This window comes from Mustela nigripes, chromosome 5, assembly GCF_022355385.1.
Source record: "Mustela nigripes isolate SB6536 chromosome 5, MUSNIG.SB6536, whole genome shotgun sequence".
In the NCBI taxonomy this organism is placed as follows: Eukaryota; Metazoa; Chordata; class Mammalia; order Carnivora; family Mustelidae; genus Mustela; species Mustela nigripes.
Window position 1 is genome coordinate 91,545,164 of NC_081561.1, and position 20,241 is coordinate 91,565,404.

The following is a 20,241-nucleotide window of genomic DNA, read 5'->3' on the forward strand; positions in this document are numbered from 1 at the left end:
TTGGGAAGCCACATAGTCTCCTCCTTGGGTCTCAGTTTCTCCACAGGTTGGGTTTGTTTTTTGGGTTTTTTTTTTTTTAAATTTTATTTATTTACTTGACAGAGATCACAAGTAGGCAGAGAGGCAGGCAGAGAGAGAAGAGGAAGCAGGCTCCCTTCTGAGCAGAGAGCCCAATGTGGAACTCGATTCCAGGACTCCGGGATCATGACCCGAGCCGAAGGCAGAGGCTTTAACCCACTGAGACACCCAGGTGCCCCATTCATAAGTATTTTTTTTAATATATATAGGATAGGGGCACCTGGGTGGCTTTATATATATATATATATAAAAGATAATGTAGAACCCCTGTATTAAACACAGTTGCAGTTCCCACAACAGATAACTTAGTACTCAGTGTTTCTACAAATTGCATGTGTTGGAACTGCTGCATGATTTCATATGCAGAGTGCAAATAAATGTAAAGCTGCCATTATTTATGGACAGCAAACTGCTTCTTAACCTTTCATCTTGCATAGGTGAGCTTCCAGTGTAGCACAGTTTCAGGGCAGTCTCAAAAGATAATAGATGGGTTAGCTTTCCCAGAAATCTGGCAAGGGAAGGGAGATGTTATTTGCATTTTTCAGATAAAGAAATTAACCATGATATCCTTTATAAATAGAAGAGCTTGTATAAAGGTTATCATTTTTGAGTGTTCTCTCATCTGAGGTCTTGCTAAGACTGCAGATTTCCATTTTGTAGCTAGGTAACTTTGCTTTGGAATGCCCATGTGTTTAGATGATTCTCAGACATAAAGTTCAGTGAAAAAGGACAGACCTTTATAAAGGAGTGTGCTGTAGAGGTCCACTAAGCTGAAGTTCAAGAATAGGTGACATAAATCAGTGGTAATCGGGGTTAAAACAATGGTTATTTGGGGGAATGGGTGGGAGAGGGTGGTTATGACTGGGAAGAAGCACAAGGAAGCTTTCTGGGTCTGGAAATAATTCTAGACTTTGATCTGGATGGTGATTACATACACAGAATCATTTACTGTCTGTAAATATACCTAAAAATTATTTTGAAAAATCTCCATAGTTTAATTTGAGTGGCAGATCTTACCCAGGTCCCTCTAGATAACTTTATAGCTTCTTTCAGTAACAGAGGACTGGAAATTGGCAAATACGGAGTGGAGTTAGGAGGGCAATCTTCCTCCGGGGGGGGGGACTAGTATAACTTCATTCGACTCTTAGGATATCAGTGTTTTTCATATTCTATTCTTTTTCTTCAAATTTGGTTTCTTGTTTACATTCTATTCTTTTTACTCTTACTGTATTTTAAAAGATGATGGCTACATAATTAAAATATTTTTAGCCTTGATTATCACCTTAATGTTGATGATTCTTTAAGCAGTCAGCTAAGGAAAAGCAGTGTGTTTCCCTGTACCAACCGAGATCTTTTCTAACTCTAAAATTGTATTCTTAGATTTTTAAGTAATGCTATATACATTGATATATAGAAAGTTCACTCATTCTCTAGTTCCTTTTTACATTTTTCACATTGAACCATTTCACATGTTCAAAGACTTGACCTTATAAATTTGCTTTCATTTATTCTCCCATACATACGTAACGTGTGTCTATTTTGAGTACAGGAGCATGGCAGTGAGAATGTGGGGTTTTGGGGTTTTGTTTTTTGTTTTTTGGTGGTTTTTTTTTTTTTTTTTTTGGCTTTACTCTAAAAGGTCAGCCATCCTTGATTGGATCACTTTCAGGCCATTCCTTCCTTGATTTCCACCAAAAAGTCTACTCATCTTTTCGGTTCCCAGTCGAGTCTCGCCCTCCCTGTGAAACATTCCCCAGTCACCTCCGTCAGTGTTGACTGATCTTCTCCCTGTGCTTCCACCTTTGGGCTCTTCTCCCATCTTTGTTCCAGTGCCTCCCCACCTGGCCGGCATCACAAAGCACCGATCACATCTGCTCCCCCAACCATCCTGCGAGCTCCGAAAGGGAGGGTGAGAATCCTGTCCTACTGTCTGGGATCTCCAAGGACCTTGATGGTGGGTTCATGGCACTGAATTAAAGCAGGCCTTGCTGGTCAGTAGTACAGAGGGACATCTCTGACTTGGAATCCAAGCTCTGCCACCCACACAGTGTGTCACTTGAGGAAGATACATATTTATTCATTTTAAGTCACATAATTTAGTCAATAAATGTTTATTTAATCTTTCTCTATATGAAAGCACCTCCACGTACATTGCCAAATACCGAGCTAGACATTTAGTCTCTGTGAGTCTTTTCTTATCTCCAAAATGGGACTGATCATAGAATCTATGTCAGAGCTGTCCTGAGAATTAGCATGAGCCAAGGCAGGTAAGGTACTTAGCACAGAGCCTGACGCACATGCGCACTCAACAAGTATCAGTGGTCATCAGTTCTGCTGTTAATAAAGTGCTCACTAATTTCCACTTTCAGGAGAGAATCAAACGCAAGGTGGGTCAGTGGCTAGTTCATTGCTGGGTACTATGCATCAGAACTTTCCCACTGGCATCAGCTGTGGGGTTTCTGTTTCTGAATTGTGCCATTCACTCTTCCATCCTTCTGAGTGCAGGGGATGAGATAGGAAAGGAGTCCTCAATTGTCATGAAATAAGTTTCAGTCCTTTAAATTTACTTTGATTCCCAAATAAAATTCTATTACCGAAAACAGTTCCGCTTCAGTGATTTAAAAATAAAGAACAAGGAACCTTTTTTATTCCCAGATTTGTCATTCTATGTCATCAGTATATGATACTAATCCTGGTATGGTGAGAGAGAGAGAGAATTGGGGGTATGTTTGGATTAGGCTCACAGTAACTGAGTGGACACTTGCTGACACCATTTTTCAAGACTCATTATCTATCCTTTTGAAAGATGTTGGATGTCAATTACCTTATTTGGGTCTATCATGTGCTGAAAAGTGATGAAATATATCTCAGTGATAAAACACTAGAAATTGAAAATATTGATAAAAAGAGATTTTTATGAAACAAGACGGGATCGGGAGGGAGACAAACCATAAGAGACTCTTAATCTCTCAAAACAAACTGAGGGTTGCTGCGGATGAGAGGGTAGGGATGGGGTGGTTGGGGTATGGACACTGGGGAGGGCATGTGCTATGGTGAGTGCTATGAAATGTGTAAGCCTGATGATTCACAGACCTGTACCCCTGGGGCAAATAATACATTATCTGGTAATAAAAATAATTTATTTTTAAAAAAAGAGATTTTAGAGAGAAAGATGGGCAATTCTAAAGCATATTAACTTCCCAAAACCTCTCTGAGCAGAAATGTTTACTCATGGTAAAACCAGGACTCCCTGAGGTCTCCCTACAGCTGATATCCTCACCCCTATGAACCTCTTAAATTCTCATCCTCATGCACCTCTATGCTAGCTAACGCCACATTTATACAAACGAATTCTTTAAGATATTTATAGATTTGTGGAAGAATTACAAAGATAGTACGGAGTTCTCATATACCCCCCCTACTTAGTTTCTCCTGTTATTCATCTGATATATGAGTATGATACATTTGTTACAACCAAGGAACAGAGCACAGGTGCATTACTGTTGACTAAATTCCATAATTTATTGGGATTTCCCTCATTTTCCCCAAATGCCCTTTTTTTGTTGTTTCAGGATTCCATCCAGGATACCACATTGCATCTATTTATATGTCTCCTTAGCTCCTCTGGTCTCTGATCGTTTCTTAGACTTTCTTTGTTTTTAATGATGTTGACAGTTTTGAGGTGTATTGATCAGGTAATTTGTAAATGTCCCTCATTTTAGTTTTGTCTGATGTTTTTCTCATGGTTACAGTGGGGTTATAGGTCTTGAAGTATGATTTTCATCCATCATATCAAGGGTACATGTTATCAACATGACATCCTATGGATGCAATTAATCAAGATCACTTAGCTGAGGTAGTGTTTGTCAATTTTCTCCTCTGTAAAGTCACTCCTCCCCCTCTGTTTTATGTTGCAGTCCTTGGAAGGAAGTCCCAGTGTGTAGCCCACATTTGAGGAGTGGGGAGTTCAGCTCCACTCCCTTGAGATGGAGTGTTTATGTAAATTATTTGTAATCTTCTGTACAAATTTGCTTTCCCACATTTAATTATTCAATATTTATATTAGTATGATATTATTTAATCATTCAATATTTATATCAGTGTGATGTTTTCTATATCAGTATTCAATATTTATTTCTATTAATATTATATATATTTATTTTATACTTTGGATTATTATCTAATACTACATCATTTATTTTATTGCTCAGATTGTTCCACCTTTGGCCTTTGGTACTCTTTCAGTTGGCTCCTATGGGGGTGGATTTGACATACTCCCATCGGTCTGTTTTTTGAGCACTTGCTTACTTTCTGGCACTGAAACATACTCCAGGCTAACTAGTGTTTCGTTTCTTTGAAGAGCACTGTTAGAAACCAAGATCTGAGTACCAGTGTGCACACTTGGGGTATTGTTGCTTCTAGGCTTTCTGAATGAACAGAACTTTCTGAACAGAACAGAACTGTCATGGTATTTCCACCTCTAATACAGTGCCGTAAGGATCATTCTAACTACCCCATCCCCCCCACTTACCAAAAAGCTCGCTTTCCAGCAGTGGCTCCCGACATAAATCATCCGTATACTTATTTTTTCTGTCCCAGTGTACTTGGATAGCAGCTTCAGAATTGTTAACTCATACTCTTCATGTAATGCCACATACCTTGATCTTTCTGTTCCTTTTCTCTGTCAGTGATCATTCATCTTACCCCCCCAAAAGGAAGATTTTGGTACAACCCAAACTCTGATCAGCAAGAGAGTACGGATCTCCATTAGTGAACTCAAGACAAGGATAGCCACTTGGCTTCTTTGGAAACTATTATCAAGTCTCATCTGCGATGGCTCAGAGCATGAGTTTATCCTCATTTTGTTGTCTACTTGGTTCTGGGTCCAGAAATTATGTATGCCCCTGTATATGAGAGTACATGTATGAAGGCATTCGGTTGAGAGAGGCCTCATGTAAGGATAGGAAATAAAGTCAAATCTTCCCTGAATGCTGCTGTAAAGTTCTATGGCCTTTAAAGGGGAAAGTGGCAGACTTATACTGGAAAACATAAAAACTGTAAAATAAATAAATATTTTAAATATTTTAAAACAATCTCAAGTGTGAAAAAGAAATTTCTGATGAAGGGCAGGTTACTTTTCAAAACATGAAAATCAATCAAAATTAACCTTTAAAACAGGAAATTTAGACTTTCATCTGGGATTTACCTAACAATTTGTTCTCATCTGGATGCAAATATAAGATTCAGGTGACTTGTTGTGAAAAAAATTTTTAGTAAGTTTCAAACAGATTTTAATGGTAAGTTGATTCAAAAGAAAATTATAGAAGTATCAATGGAACTGACAGTATCCTAGGTGTTTGGAGAAGAGAGATATATTCTGTTCATACTACTCAAAAGCAGGTGAAAATCCCCTACATATTCATGATCCAAGAGATGCACAATGGCAGTATAGCCAACTGTGCCAACACGTGGTTCTTAATTGCAACCCTGGTTTGCTCTACTAACCCAACAATTACAAAATTACAAATGAATTAAACTTTCTATCAGAAAAAAGATATGTATGTGTGTGCACTGCTCTGGTCATTGGTATGATCCCGGACCCTTTCCAGAGCAGAGATAAAGACTAGAACTGTAGATGAATAATAAAGATAATGGCAGTTAATTTCTTATGCAGCTATGAATTTAACACTAAGGTTTTAATTCTTCACTCACTCAGTCTCCCCATTTGTCACCTAGAGAATCATTTACTTTTTGCTTTGTTTATTTTTGTTTTGAGGAGAAAAAGTAGATTATTCTTCAGTGGTTTGTGTCAAAAGCAGAATTTTTATGGCGTGTCAAGGAACTGGATATGTGGCTTGAGAGATAAAGAAAAGTAGATGCATGTCTGTAGCCACAGAGATGAATTTGAGATAGAAACCCTCGTTCCTGTGTGTGTAATAGTCAGCCCTTATATCTTTCACAACACTGAAATTGTTCAAAATTAAGCCTTCAGCATAAAATCTCAAAAAAGAAGGAACACCAGACACTCAGTTCCTCCCTGGGTTTGCCTTTTGTTTGAGGAAGGTAGTGGACAAGAGTGGAAGTGAAGTAAATCAGGATTTTACATTTTTACTCTGGCTTAGCTTCAAAATCACTCTGTCCTATATTTCTCTCTGCCCATTGTACTTTGGTCCATATGGGCAGGGTAAAGTAGGGTCAGGAACCATGTATGGAAGAACCAGTCACTGCAGGATTTGCATTTCTATCTGAAACTAGAATAAACATTGCTAGAGGGAGAACCGGAATTTATCCTTCTTGTTTGGAAGCAGCTTATAAGGATTTACATATTAGTGTAGCTGGATTGTCTTTTTTCATTCAGTTTAAGATTTCTTTAATTCTGGTATGCCAAATGATTTTTGATTCAGATGTAGACATTTTTATATTATGCTATGGGACTCAAAATCTTATTGAATACTTTTTTTTTTTTTTTTAACTCTCTTTGCCTACCACATCTCCAGCATTGGAAGGAGGGGTACTGCCGGGTTGCTGCCAGGTAGAGGTAGAAATCCAAGTTCTCCTGTTACCCTCTTTTGATACCTGATGGTGGAAGTGGGGGCAGGGGATGCTCCTCATTCTTCTTGGGGATGGTGGTATTTCTAGATCCCTGTATAGTCTGAACTGATACCACAGTGGAGAGGAGTGGTCTTGTTCCCACTGGACATTGGTTTGATACCACCCCAATATTTATGGGGATAGAGGAGGAGAGACACCTCATTACTGCTGTGTAGGGGTGGAAGGCCAGGCTCTCATGTGCTCTCTGTAGAGGATCATTCATTACCAGATGTTAGGCGTGAAGGTCCCAACTCCCTACTTGGTCTTTCATGATATCTCTGACAGGGGAGTTGGTTACAGCTTCATGAGGGTAGACTTCTAGTCTCCCCACTCATCCTTTCCTGGCATTCACAGTGATCATTTCTTTTGTGGTGTTTGGCTGGAATAGAGTAGTTATTGACTATAGGGTTTCCTTCTTCCTAGGCTGTCCCTTTCTTGCTATTTTGGCTGGAGAGCAGCTTTTGTGGTGGCTTTTTTGGTCTGTGCCTCATAGTGTTTCCGGGTTGTGACTCCTTTCAGCTACAAGTCTGGTGTAAGTGAGACAAAAAGAAAACCCGGGATCTCACCTTCATGTTGTTTCTTGGGTCCTGAAGTCTCAGGGTGGTCTACTTTCTTTTCACTTTGCAGAGTCTTCTTATGCTTTGTTTATATATAACATCTGGGGTTTTTAAGTTCAATTTAAGAGGAGGAATAGGAAAATGTAAGTCTACTCCATTTTTCTGCAAGCAAAAGTCGTTGCCATTCAATTCTGCCTTTGTTTTGTTTTGTTTTCCAGCATTTTCTTATGGAAGTTTTCAAGATGAAAGAATTATATAGTTAATCATCACGTATCTTGCTTCTCCCCAAATTCAACACTTAATGTTTTGCTATATTTTTTTTAGTATGGTTTTTATTTACTTTATTGTATTTATCCATCTACCCATTCCATCCGTCTGTCCATTAATTGTTTTTGATGGACATCAGTACACTTTATCCCTAAGCACATCAGCATGCATATCATTAATTGGAGTTCACTATTTATTGTTTTTTAAAGGTGAATTTTATATAAAGTAAAATGCATGATATCAAAAATATCATTTGGTGAGTTTTGTATGATCTATCCCTTATTGGGATAATTTCAGTCACCCCACAAAGTTCCCTTGAAGCCTCTTCTCAATTAACTTACATCACATTTCAAGAACTACTGTTCTGATTTTTTTTTCTTTTTTTGTTATTATCATAAATTCATTTTGACTCCTTTAGGACCTCATATAAATAGAACCACATGGTATGTATTTGTACTTTGTTGTGCTTGGCTTTTTTTTCAGCACAGTGTTTTTGAGAGGCATTCATGTTGTTGTATGTATGGGGGGGGTTGTTATCGTTATTACTATTGCTGAGTTATTTTGTTACATGAACAGTACCACAGTCTATCCATTCTGGGCTGCTTCTAGTTTTTTGCCATTACCATTTAACAGTAGCAATAACATAAGTCATCATTGTCTACTTTCTGTTTTGAACTAGTGCAAGGCAACTTAAGGTTTTAGGCCTTTCTTTGATTAATAAAATGATTTAGTCCCTAAAGATGTGTTCTATCACACACAATACCCACATTTTCCACGCATTTCTTATTGTTAGTGAAAATTATCGGTTTATTGGAAGCTGAAATTTTCTTTTAGAAGCAAAAGTTGGTTTTAGCATTGTAAAAGTTAGAATTAGCTTCTTGGCACGAAATTAAATTTTGCGAAGGAGAAACCATGGTTTTAACTGCACTGTAACTGTAATATTCATTACTGAGAATGCCATACTAGCCTCTGGAGGAACATCCTATTTCAGGAATACTTAGAATGCTCTAGTCCTTCACAAAATAGTGTTGTAGTTGCTGCGATGGATTCAGCTGGGTTTCACAGACCCCTATTTGTCTGGCCTTACCTATTATGTAAGTCTCTTGCTTCTTTTCTATTTTCCCAAAATGATTATCTAAGGGGGCTGTAATTTCTTTTTTCTTTTTCTTTTTTTTTTTTTAAGATTTTATTTATTTATTTGACAGACAGAGATCACAAGTAGACAGAGAGGCGGGCAGAAAGAGAGAGGAGAGGAAGCAGGCTCCCTGCGGAGCAGACAGCCAGATGCAGGGCTCGATCCCAGGTCCCCGGGATCATGACCTGAACCGAAGGCAGCAGCTCTAACCCACTGAGCCACCCAGACGCCCCAGGGGCTGTAATTTATGATTGATTGATTTACTGATTAATATTAGGGGAGTTCTACTGCTGGGAAGTGAGACAAAATAAACTTTACGTGAGATTCCAATTAAAGTGGTCATGCTTGCTATTAAAGTGCAGGAAGAAATATGACGTTGTTTCAAACTTTTTACTACAGCTTTTCTCTGACTTTATTTTTCTTTATACAGTTGATGGACTGGACAAAGCTTCTCTAGCAAATTCAGATGGCCCAACAGCAGGCTCACAAACACCTCCCTTCAAGAGAAAGGGGAAACTCTCCACCATCGGTAAAATCTTTAAACCTTGGAAATGGAGGAAAAAGAAGACCAGTGACAAATTTAGAGAAACCTCAGCAGGTATGAGTATCATAACTTTACTAGAAGATAAGTTGTTACATTTTTTATAAGATAAAAATTGTGTCTTGTAGGGCTTTTTTTCCCCAGAAAAAAAAGGCCATATTTGAAATGAAATTAGACTTAACTTAGAGTCCTGATTTGCCTGCTTTCCCACTCATTGACTTTCTAATATACCCTTGTTTTTAAATATATACTTCATACAGAAAACTAGTATGGAGGGAGGGGAAGTGAAAGAAGGTTATAATAGAAAATTAGAAGGGCAAATGTTATTTGTCAACATTGTAGCTAAAATAGCCGTTCACACACACGCACACACACCATTATCTATCTACTTAGTTCCAGTAACACAATCCTATTTGTTAATTTAAGAAAAATTTTTGAATGTCTTTTTTTAATGTGTTTGTTTTATGGGAAAAATAAATGTAAATGGCTGTTTGAAAGAAAAGTGTTTCTGTATTTTATTGTTAAATTTAAAATTTCCATCATACCTTTAAGACAAATAAATGGTTTCTGTCCTAAGGGAGTCAGAACACTATTGGTGTGAAAATTTTTTTTATCATTTTGTGGATTTGTTAAGCCTTAAGAATTACATTATTTCGTACCTTTCATGTAGACTCATGGAAGAAATTTGCTTTTTATCTCAGGCCAGAACTAAGCCCAAGTTAAACAAGTATTGCCTTTAAGGTAGAAAAGCATTTATCTCTTGATATAGGTTCAACATTCTCCATGCTTATTTGTCTAATACAATCGCCTTATCAGAATTCCTCATTGCACCAAGGTTAGTATCGTCGGTGTATGTAGAGGGTCACAGAGCATATTTTACTGGTCTGTGCTAACATAGGAGTTGGCCTTTAGTTCTCGAGCTGTGAAATAAAATAGAAAATACCTCAAATAGCACATAGGTATGGAATAGGGACACCAAAGCTTCCTAATGAAATTGCCTGTGATGCATTTGCTGCTGTATAACTTCTTTGAGCATGTAATATTTAATAAAGAAATAATGATACCATATCTGGGATTTGTTTCAAAATCCTGGAGGTGGGGTGAATATAGATGAAAGAAGATTGGCCACAAGTTGGTGATTGCTTAAGCTTGGTCATGGGTACTGGGGGGTTATTGTTCTCTCCTCTCTGTGTGGACGTATTGGAAAATTTCTGTAATAAAAGATAGGGAAAATAAAAGAGACCTGGCTTAGGGGGACATAAAAATAGATTGGTTATCCCATTTTCTATAGTTTCTAATTGGTTCCTTGGATTAGAAGGCAATGGCAAGTGGACAGAGTGCTGTGCTGAGTGAGTAAGGACATCTGGGTTCTGGTAGTGGCTTTGCCATCGAGGTACCCCGTGACCTTGAGCAAGTCAGATCAGAATCGAATGAGATTATTCTAAGGCGCTTTCATTTCCAGATTCTGTTGTCAGCCCTTGACTTCTAATCCCTGGCTGGACATCTTGTGCTCCCATATTCTTCAGTTGTGAATGGAACCACGACTGGTCTTCTTAGTGTCCTCCTCTCACATTTCCCTAAGTTTTGAGAGAATCTGGCCCTTTGGGTTACCATGGCTACCCAGGACGGGAGTCAGGCTCCAGACAGTGCCAATAAGAAGATACTGAGGAGGGAGGATGGAAGTCTCCTCTTTTGTTTAGCTTGCCCTTTACTTGCATCTTGGATGCTAACTTCTCTCTCCCCAATGAAGAAAAGATAACCACAAGGAAATTCTCCTTCACTTTTCCTTGTCATCTTTTTAAAATTATTTTGATAATAGGGAGGCTGTAACCCTGAATATTTTAGAAAAGTCATTTTAAACAGCCTTAAGTGTTATTTTATGTTAGCCCATATTTGTTGAGGAAAGCCTAGCCATCTTTCTATGCTGTTTTCTTTTCAGAGTCACACCGGAGTCTATATAAGCTTGGCTCCAAAGAGTTATTTGTGGGTTCTGTAGCCCTAGTTCCTAAAGACTACCAGACTACATTAATAACCTGAAAAGTTATTAGATGTCTGTTTTCTTTGCATCCAAATTATGACATCACAGAATAAAGACAAGCCAAGTAGACACGTTAACAATTCTTTTTGAATTTATCTGCTGCATTTGTGTCATTTCTTTCTAAACCCATATTAATGTCGTACTTGAATTTCATAAGATGTTACCAAGTGTCCCATTATAAAATATTTTGTTGTTACTTCATATATATATATGCTTATTTTAAGACTTAAATTTCTGGGGCGCCTGGGTGACTCAGTGGGTTAAAGCCTCTGCCTTCAGCTCAGGTCATGATCCCAGCGTCCTGGGATCCAGCCCCACATCGGGCTCTCTGCTCAGCAGGGAGCCTGCTTCCTCCTCTCTCTCTGCTTACTTGTAATCTCTGTCTGCCAAATAAATAAATAAAATCTTAAAAAAAAAAAAAAGACTTAAATTTCTGCTGAGCTTTATGAAGTGTATCAGTGAAGCCTGAAAATAAAAGGAGGCACAAAGCGTGTAACAAATATTTTCTTTACATTGAGGAAAGCTGTCATGTCTAGAGCAAAACTGATGCATTTGGAAATAACCAAGAGAAAGGTGTTTTTTTTTTTTTAAAGATTTTATTTATTAATTTATTTGACAGACAGAGATCACAAGTAGGCAGAGAGGCAGGCCGAGAGACGGGGGAAGCAGGCTTCCCAGTAAGCAGAGAGCCCGATGTGGAGCTCGATCCCAGGACCCTGAGATCATGACCTAAGTTGAAGGCAGAGGCTTAACCCACTGAGCCACCCAGGTGCCCCAAGAAAAGTGTTCTTTAATAAATTGCCTCAAACAGCAAACTCTGGTTGTTTGGATATGACCAAGGTCATGTGCTGTCTGGCACACTATAAAGTCCACCTTAGGCATGTCCCACAGTGTGTTGAGATCTGAAAGAAGGTGCATTTCTTCCAAGGCAAGTCCATCTTGTTTTTCCTTCTCCTAAGTTCCTGGTGTTGTAGCCACATGGCTATGAATCTTCCTGCATTCCGCCACACAGTGATTAATATTGCTTTTCCTAGTCTGGGTTTCTGTTGAGGAAATTTTTTTTCTTTTGATTGGTAACAGAGAGGATGCAGCCCTGATTGATTGATGCCATTGTAGTCATATGTTTCCCATGACGGAGGCAGTTTAGAAGGGTCATGGTCAGTGGAGCACATGACTCTTGATCTCTGGGTATGAATTCGAGCTCTACATTTGGTGTAGAGGTTACTTAAAGATAAAAATCTTAAAGAAAAAAAAGAGAGAGAGAGAGAATGAGAGAGAAAAGTGCCCTGTTTTTGAGCCAACTATATTTTGGAAGTCCATCTTGTCCTGTAAGAGAGACAGGGCCTAGGCCCCAACTTCAGTTTCTCTGGCCTTGTTTTAAAGCAAAAAGTTGCCTGTCTCTTCAACTCTGTGCAGGCTGGTCTACAGGCCCTTGGGTTCTAGGGGGGAGAGCAGTCTTCTTCCCATTTACTTCCCCCAGGGCATCTTTTCTTAACTCTTTATCTCCTGAGTCAGAGGGGCCCTTCTCTGGTCCCATCTTTACTCTCAGTTACATCCGTTCTGTGCATTTAGAACTCAAAATGTCATTTACACTTCTTTTCCTACATAATTATTCCTCCTGTCTTTTTTTCTTTCTTTTTTTGTGGGGAGGGGTGCTGTGTGTGTTGTGGCTGAAGTTCCTTCCTCTGGATCTTTAAATTTGCTTCTGTCTCCCAAAAGCTAAGAATACAGTCAAATCCCCTGTCTGAACACAGTGGTTCTTTCAACTTCTGCAGAGTCTGTTGCCTTCAAGACCAAACGTCTTGAAAATCCAGCCTGTGCCACTTTGTCCACATCCTCTTCCCATGGTCATTCCTTTCCCTCTGCCACCTGTGCCTGTGTGCAACACTCCACTGATGACACTCCAAGCCTCCCAATCAGGAAATTCAGTGTCACTCTCTCATTTTCACCCATACCAACCTCTGCAGCATTTGCCATCCCTGGTTTGTCTTTCCGTGATTGACAAAAGATGTCATTATCGGGGCGCCTGCGTGGCTCAGTCAGTTAAGCGGCTGCCTTTGGCTCAGGTCATGATCCCAGGGTCCTGGGATCGAGTTCCACATCGGGCTCCCTGCTCAGCAGAGAGACCGCTTCTGCCTCTCCCTTGCCTGCCACTCTGCCTACTTGTGCTCTCTATCTCTCTGTCAAATAAAGAAACAAATAAATCTTTAAAAGATGTCATTATTTTGGTTGTCTTTAACTTTTCTTTCTGCTTTTTGCTTCCTCTCGCCCCCTTCTCCTCTTCCCTAAACCTTTGAGGGAGTTTGCTGTGTGTCTTAGCCCTTCCCTTTCTTTGACTGTGCTCCTCCTCATCACCCATCTCTTCTTAGTACCCACATTTCTCAGGCCAAATCTCCACCTAAGACCTAGACCCATCCAGCAGAGCATTGATGGGTAGCAATGTTAACTCAAGGAGTGCATGTTAACTCAAAAATCCGTTCCTAGAGACACCTGGGTGGCTCAGTTGGTTGGACGACTGCCTTCGTCTCAGGTCATGATCCTGGAGTCCCGGGATCAAGTCCCGCATCAGGCTCCCAGATCCACGGGGAGTCTGCTTTTCCCTCTGACCTTCTCCTCGCTTATGCTCTCTCTCTCAAATAAATAAATAAAACCTTAAAAAAAAAAAATCCATTCCTAAGATCTATCTATATCTGCACTGAAAACCATTGATTTATAAGCTCTTGTTCTGTTGTTACATGATTCACTTGTATTTTTACAAAGAAATAAGACCAATCAATAGCTGGGAATTTCGAACCTCGTTTCTTCCCCTATAGAAGCAAATAACTCATTGAGATTACTATATACCCAAATATATGTCATGAATCAGTAACAGACCACAGCACTCCATTCATATTAGTTCTTTCCAATTTCTGTTTTTCCGTTTGTTCAATTCTGAACTCAAAAGAAAATGGAATCAGAGACTTTCATAAGTGAATATAAGTATTCCTGAAAGCGTTGTTCTGGAGTCTGATATTCTGGAGGGAGGGAGTGAGCAAGGTTCCTGCACTCTTGGAGCTTTCGTTCTAGAGAGGCAGATGTGATGAATGAGCACAGAGTGAGGGAAGGGGGGTGGAAAATGCTATGTACAAAATCCTTCGAAAGCAAAACAGATCCCTTTCCAATCCCAGGTACCCATGCTGTTGCAGACGTGGCTTTCTTTGGCATCTAGACTTTGAACCATGGAGTTCTTTGACTCTTCCTTACCTCTTACCGTCTTCTGTATCCCATTAGTTACTAAAACCTTTCATGTGTTTTCTCCTGGTGCAGGGCCTCCAACATTAGCCTTTCCTCTCAGTCCCTATTATCTGGTCCTTACCAGTCTATTATTGCAGGTAGCCTCTTGGTTATATTTAGGTATGAGCCATACCAGCTATAGAAGGCTATAGAACACTGGCGAAGGTGGGGAGAGGTGAGGCTCTGGCAGTAAACCTGCCCACAGGGGAACCTAAACTAGCTGGTAAGGCTGACAGCGAAGGTTGAGGGTGCCAGAGGCCTCCAGGAACCCCATAGTAACTAAGATGACAACTTTCTACGTCTCAGGCCAGACAGGTAGAACAATGAGTATTTTACATGAGAATGGCCTGTGTTCTACCCCATAGGTTAGGATAGGAGAGCATCCAAGTAAGTGAGAGTGGGAAATCCAGATAGGCCTTTAGGAGCCAGGGTGTTCTAAATTACTTAGGTGGTAGTACTCATGGGAAGATGGTGCCTGGTGTAGGAATCAGAAAGACTCAAACAGAGCCCCCATACTTTTTTTTTTTTCTTAAATGGAACCAGAGAATAGAGCTGGTAACTAGGACAGGAAGTTTCCAAAGGATTCGGGACAGAAACTTGCTGTATAAAGTGGAACACAGGGATGGTTTTGAGGGAGTGGTCTCCTCAGACTCCAAACCTCAAGTGCTGGAGCTCCTCTTGCTAGAGTGGCACAGCTCAAGAGCTGGGTGACCAGAAAGAAAAAGAACTGCTGTGGATTTGGAGAAGTAGGTAGGCAAACTACCCTTCTTCTCTAGCATGCCCTCTCTTCTCTAGCATGTCTTGGATACCACCATGAGGGAATCTCTTAAGTGGAACTTTGGTCCTGTCGGTTCTTGCTTAAAGTGTGGCTGACCCCACATTGTTTCCTTAGTGAATTGCAGACTCTTAAGCTCTCCTCAGTGTAACCCAAACTTACCTTTCTTTTCATTTTTTTCAGTCACTTATATTGGATTTTAGTCACACAGGGTCAGTACTTACTGAGTGTGCCCGTAAGCCTGCTTATCCCCAAGCCTTTCTTCCTTTATTCTTGCTCTGAGTACCTTCTTCTCACAGCTACACCTGGGGAGATACCCAGTGTATGACATGACCGTGAAAGGATCATGACATATCTCTTCTTTCCCAAAGATATTCTTTTTATAAAAGTAGGCTCCGTGCCCAGTGTGGAGCCCAGCATGGGTCTTGAACTCATGACCTGGAGATCAACACTTGAGCTGAGATCAAGAATTGGATGCCCAACTGACTAAGCCACAAACACCCCTTTCATACTCTTTTTTTTTTTTTTCTTGGAGATTTTATTTATTTATTTGAAAGAGAGAGAGAGCACGAGCTGGGGTGCGAGGAGGCAGAGTGAGAGGGAGAAGCAGACTCTCCGCCGAGCAGGGCATCGGACGCAGGCTCAATCTCAGGACCCTGAGATCATGACCCGAGGCAAAAGCAAATGCTTGACTGACTGAGCCCTTCCTGAGATAGTCTTACCCTTGGTTCTGTATCAACTGAGTAGGAACTTCTCCTCCTTTGCTTTAATTCTCTTAAGATATGTATGCTTTGACTTTTTTATTTATGTGTCTGCTTACAGTTTGCTGTGTAAAATATTGAAGGTCAGAGACTATCTCATTCACTTTTGCCCAACTTTAGGTGCTTTATATAATAATTTATACCTGGTATGTACTTCTTTTTTAAGAGACAGAGAGAGAGAGAGAGAGCACGTGCCCAAGCATGGGCTTAGGGGAGGGGGTGGAGAGGCAGAGGGAGAGAGTGAGAATCTTTAAGCAGGCTCCACGCCCAGCACAGACTCTGAAGATGGGCTCGATATCAGAAAGCTGAGATCATGACCTGAGCTAAAATCAAGAGATGGACCTTTAACTGACTGAGCCACCCAGGCACCCTCCACCCCAGATATGTACTCTTAAATGTGCCTTGAATTGCTTATTTATTGAATGTCCACTATAACTAAATATACATCACTAGGCGCTTTAGGACTTTGTAAAAGAAATTAAAGATTGAAAATTCATAATGGGAAGGAGAGAGATAGTAAATTAAAATACTAATCAAAAATATGTGCTCACAGTTGCAACCATGTACAACTATCAAGAAGCCAATAAATAATTTGGGAAAATTTCTCTTTCCTATCTTTTGCCCTTATTTTAAAAGTAAGTTACACTCCTAAATAAAGACATTTATCTTCATTATAATAGTGACTTTTTTATTTGTGGTGTTAGTAATGCAGAAGGAATGCCTGCCTAGATTTTTAGATAACATTGTTGCAAGTTATCAGCATTCTAAGAATCAGAGTGATCTGTAGAGAGTCCTCTGGTAAAAACTTTAACTTACTAGTACTCTGCATTCCCTACTCTTCATAATGTCTAATTTTTATTGAATGCTATCATATGCCAAGTTCTACTCCAAGAACTTTATTCACATTACCTCATTTAATCATCAAAGTTTACGAAGTTTCAGTGCTATTGTTATCCCAGTTTTACTGACGAGGACACTAAGGTCGGAAAATTCAAATGACTTGCTGGAGGAGGCATACCTGGTAGGAGGCAAAGATGGTATCCGAACCCAAGCAATGTGGTGCCAAGCCACTACTTTTAACCATTACACTATGTTGTATCTCTAGAAGATAAATCCATACCCGGATCAGTAAGGATTGATCAGTGTAAGGTGATTCTACTGTGTGGGTTTGCTTCATATACTAGAGTTTTTATTGTGAGAAGGATTTGGTCTGAAGAATAATTTTGGTTCTACTTACTTGCCTAATTTCAGCAGGATGTGCATAGAAAAATGGTTGACAAGGGTCAACCCTTGTTTGGTCCTATTAAACCCTTATGTTTTGGTCCTATTAAAGATTGTCTTCTCTGTAACCATAAAGGCCTAATGTTACTGCTTGGGATTATTTTCTATATCTAGAAAGTAGGGCAAAGTTAGAAGATTTGCATAGGGGGATATTTGTTAAGGACTGGTCTGATGGCATAATAAACAATAGCATTTTGATTTCGTCTATCTTGTTCCACTAAGAAAATGGAAGTACTTTCGTGTATCATTCACCCTAGTACCGTCTTGGAGGAAGGAAAGAGAATCTCTCCCTTTCCCAATTCACTGTAGCAGAAGGAAGTTACATAATCAGCCAAAGACCACATAGCACAACCAGATCCGCATAGGGCTCCTTGCTTATACATTGGACAACACGCATTTGTCTTCTCAACAGATGTTTAGTGAGCAGCCACATCTACTGTGTGTCAGGCACTGTTACAGACTCTAATGATACAGCAGGGAACGAAAGAGACAATACTGCCTTCCCCTATGGGGCTTATATTCTTATAGGGATAGGAGGCAGAAAGTCAATCCCCAGAGTTAGAAAATGGGAAGAAAAACATAAAGCAAGGACTAGGGAATGTGGGTAAGTTACAGTTTAAGATGCAGTGGTCAGAGAAATTTTACTAGAAAAACAGCATTTGAACAAAGACAGGTGGGAGGGAAAGAAAAGCACTCAGGGAAATCCCATTAGGTAATCATATGTGTTACAGCATGGTTTTCCTTCTATCTAACAATGGTGTCAATATACTGAATGCAGTTCAGTATAAACTTGTATCCAATCTTTTAACAATTAAAATATCTCCCATTCATGAACCTCCTGGTTGTTAACCTTGATATCTGTTGCTGGCACATGGATCCTAACAGATCATGTCATTTTACTCAACAGTTGTAGGAGAGAAGCAGGAATCCAAGAAAGGAATTTAACTCTGTAATAGAATAGAAATGTTTTGTTATGGGGCACCTGGGTGGCTAAGTGGGTTAAAGCCTCTGCCTTCGGCTCGGGTCATGATCCCAGGGTCCTGGGATTGAGCCCCACATCGGGCTCTCTGCTCCGTGGGGAGCCTGCTTCCTCCTCTCTCTCTCTTCCTGCCTCTCTGCCTACTTGTGATCTCTGTCTGTCAAATAAATAAATAAAATCTTAAAAAAAAAAAAAAAAAGAAAGAAAGAAATGTTTTGTTACGGCTTCCTTTCTTAAGTTAGAATTTAGGTGCCAGATTTTGACAGGGCGTCAGAAATCCTGCTTCATGGAGTCTGAGTTTAGAATCCCTCATATGTCAGTGTTTTTTGAGTAGATCTTAGTATCAGTCCTGCAGAGAATGCTTTTATAAACTGAAACAATAATGTATGATCGCCTCTGTGGGTAAACAGTCCCTAACTCACATGCTAGTGGTGTCGACTGTACTGATTTGTTAGATTACTTGGAATGACAAGTATGTTCCCAGATTAATTTAAAAAAATTCAGTTTGGTCCACAATACACCTGAAGCTGGGCACTATTAAAACGTATTCACATACAGCTGAACACTACTTACTAAAACTCTAGGAAAATATCTTCTGAATTTTCTATTAAAATTGAGAATTTGAGGACTGTAGACTACCTTACCTTTCATCTGGGTCTGTCCCCAAGGCACAATGTCTTCTCTCTCCACCAAACCTGATAACATGTAATCATTTAACTTCCAAGCTCCTGCTTTCTCACTCTAATTATTGGGGAAGTTTTCTCTTACACTGACCCAGAACAAACTCTCTCCAATTTTTCTAGCTATCCCCTGGCACGAATATATATATATGTATATATATATATTTATACATCTCTCCAAATCACAGTGTTATGTCATGGTTCTTCCATCTTTTCATAAAGTTCTTTCATCCCCTTGATGTGTTTTAAGTTCGGAGTTTCTCACCATGGGGCCATATTAAATTGTCTAGATTATTCAGTACCTTTTTGTTGAATACCAGGCCCAATGCGCTATGTTCTAAGGACACAGCAATGAACAAGTCTGATGAAGCCCCTGCTTTCACAGAGCCTACAGGCTCTGTGTTCCCTTTCTTGGCCATTTTAATACCAAGGTAACACTGTGACTTCCCCCCCAATTCTTATGATTACACTTTTTAAAATATTTATATGTGTATATAAATATATATATTTTATATTTAGAATTACATCCACAATAGGACTATATCTTGTTATTAAAATGATAAGAATTTGTCAGTAGGAATAATATATCACCCAGCCGAATCCTCCAAGCTGGGTGATCCATTTTACCCCTTCTAACAATGTGCTGTATGTCCTTTCTGTGTACCCACTTCTACATATTCTCCAACATATGTCATCCTCAGTCATGTGTGTTTCCCTGACAGGGTCCAACTGGGTGAGCTCCCTTCTGACATTAGACCTCCCCCTTGGACCAGATCTGTCTCTTTCAGATTATCAGGAATCCTGTCCCAACATATCTCAAAGAGTTATTTTCTTGGTTGAGACCTCAGATCTCCTTTGTGGAGGAGACTGGCCTCTGCACCCCTTCATATTGTGCCCACATTTCTGGGGTGCTGTTTTCTCTTAAAGCACCAGCGGGGCACCTGGGTGGCTCAGTCATTAAGCATCTGTCTTCAGCTCAGGTCATGATCCTGGGGTCCTGGGATCGAGCCCCGCATCAGGCTCCCTGCTCAGTAGGAAGCCTGCTTCTCCCTCTCCCATTCCTCTGCTGTGTTTCCTCGCTTGCTGTGCCTCTCTCTGTCAAGTAAATAAATAAAATCTTAAAAAAAAAAAAAAAAAAAAAAAGCACCAGAAATCTCTGCTGCTGTGTCTTCTGTCCTAGAGACTGTCTTCCAGGGGACCTGATTTTAGATCATTATCTGAGTGTTTTCTTCCCTCTCTAATTCAGCTTTAAGGTTCTCTTCACTAGGCCAATCCAGTCTCCACC

At 39.8% G+C, this 20,241-nt stretch overlaps 1 protein-coding gene across 4 annotated transcripts in view; it reads left to right on the plus strand.

Moving 5' to 3' along the window:
* PHACTR2 (phosphatase and actin regulator 2) overlaps window positions 1-20,241 on the plus strand; it is a 191,398-nt gene that overhangs the window by 87,703 nt on the left and 83,454 nt on the right. For all 4 annotated transcript variants that reach the window (XM_059400866.1, XM_059400865.1, XM_059400868.1 and 1 more), the window contains exon 2: window positions 9,059-9,226. In XM_059400866.1, the coding sequence (XP_059256849.1) occupies window positions 9,059-9,226 (168 nt within the window). The remainder of the gene's footprint in view (window positions 1-9,058; window positions 9,227-20,241) is intronic.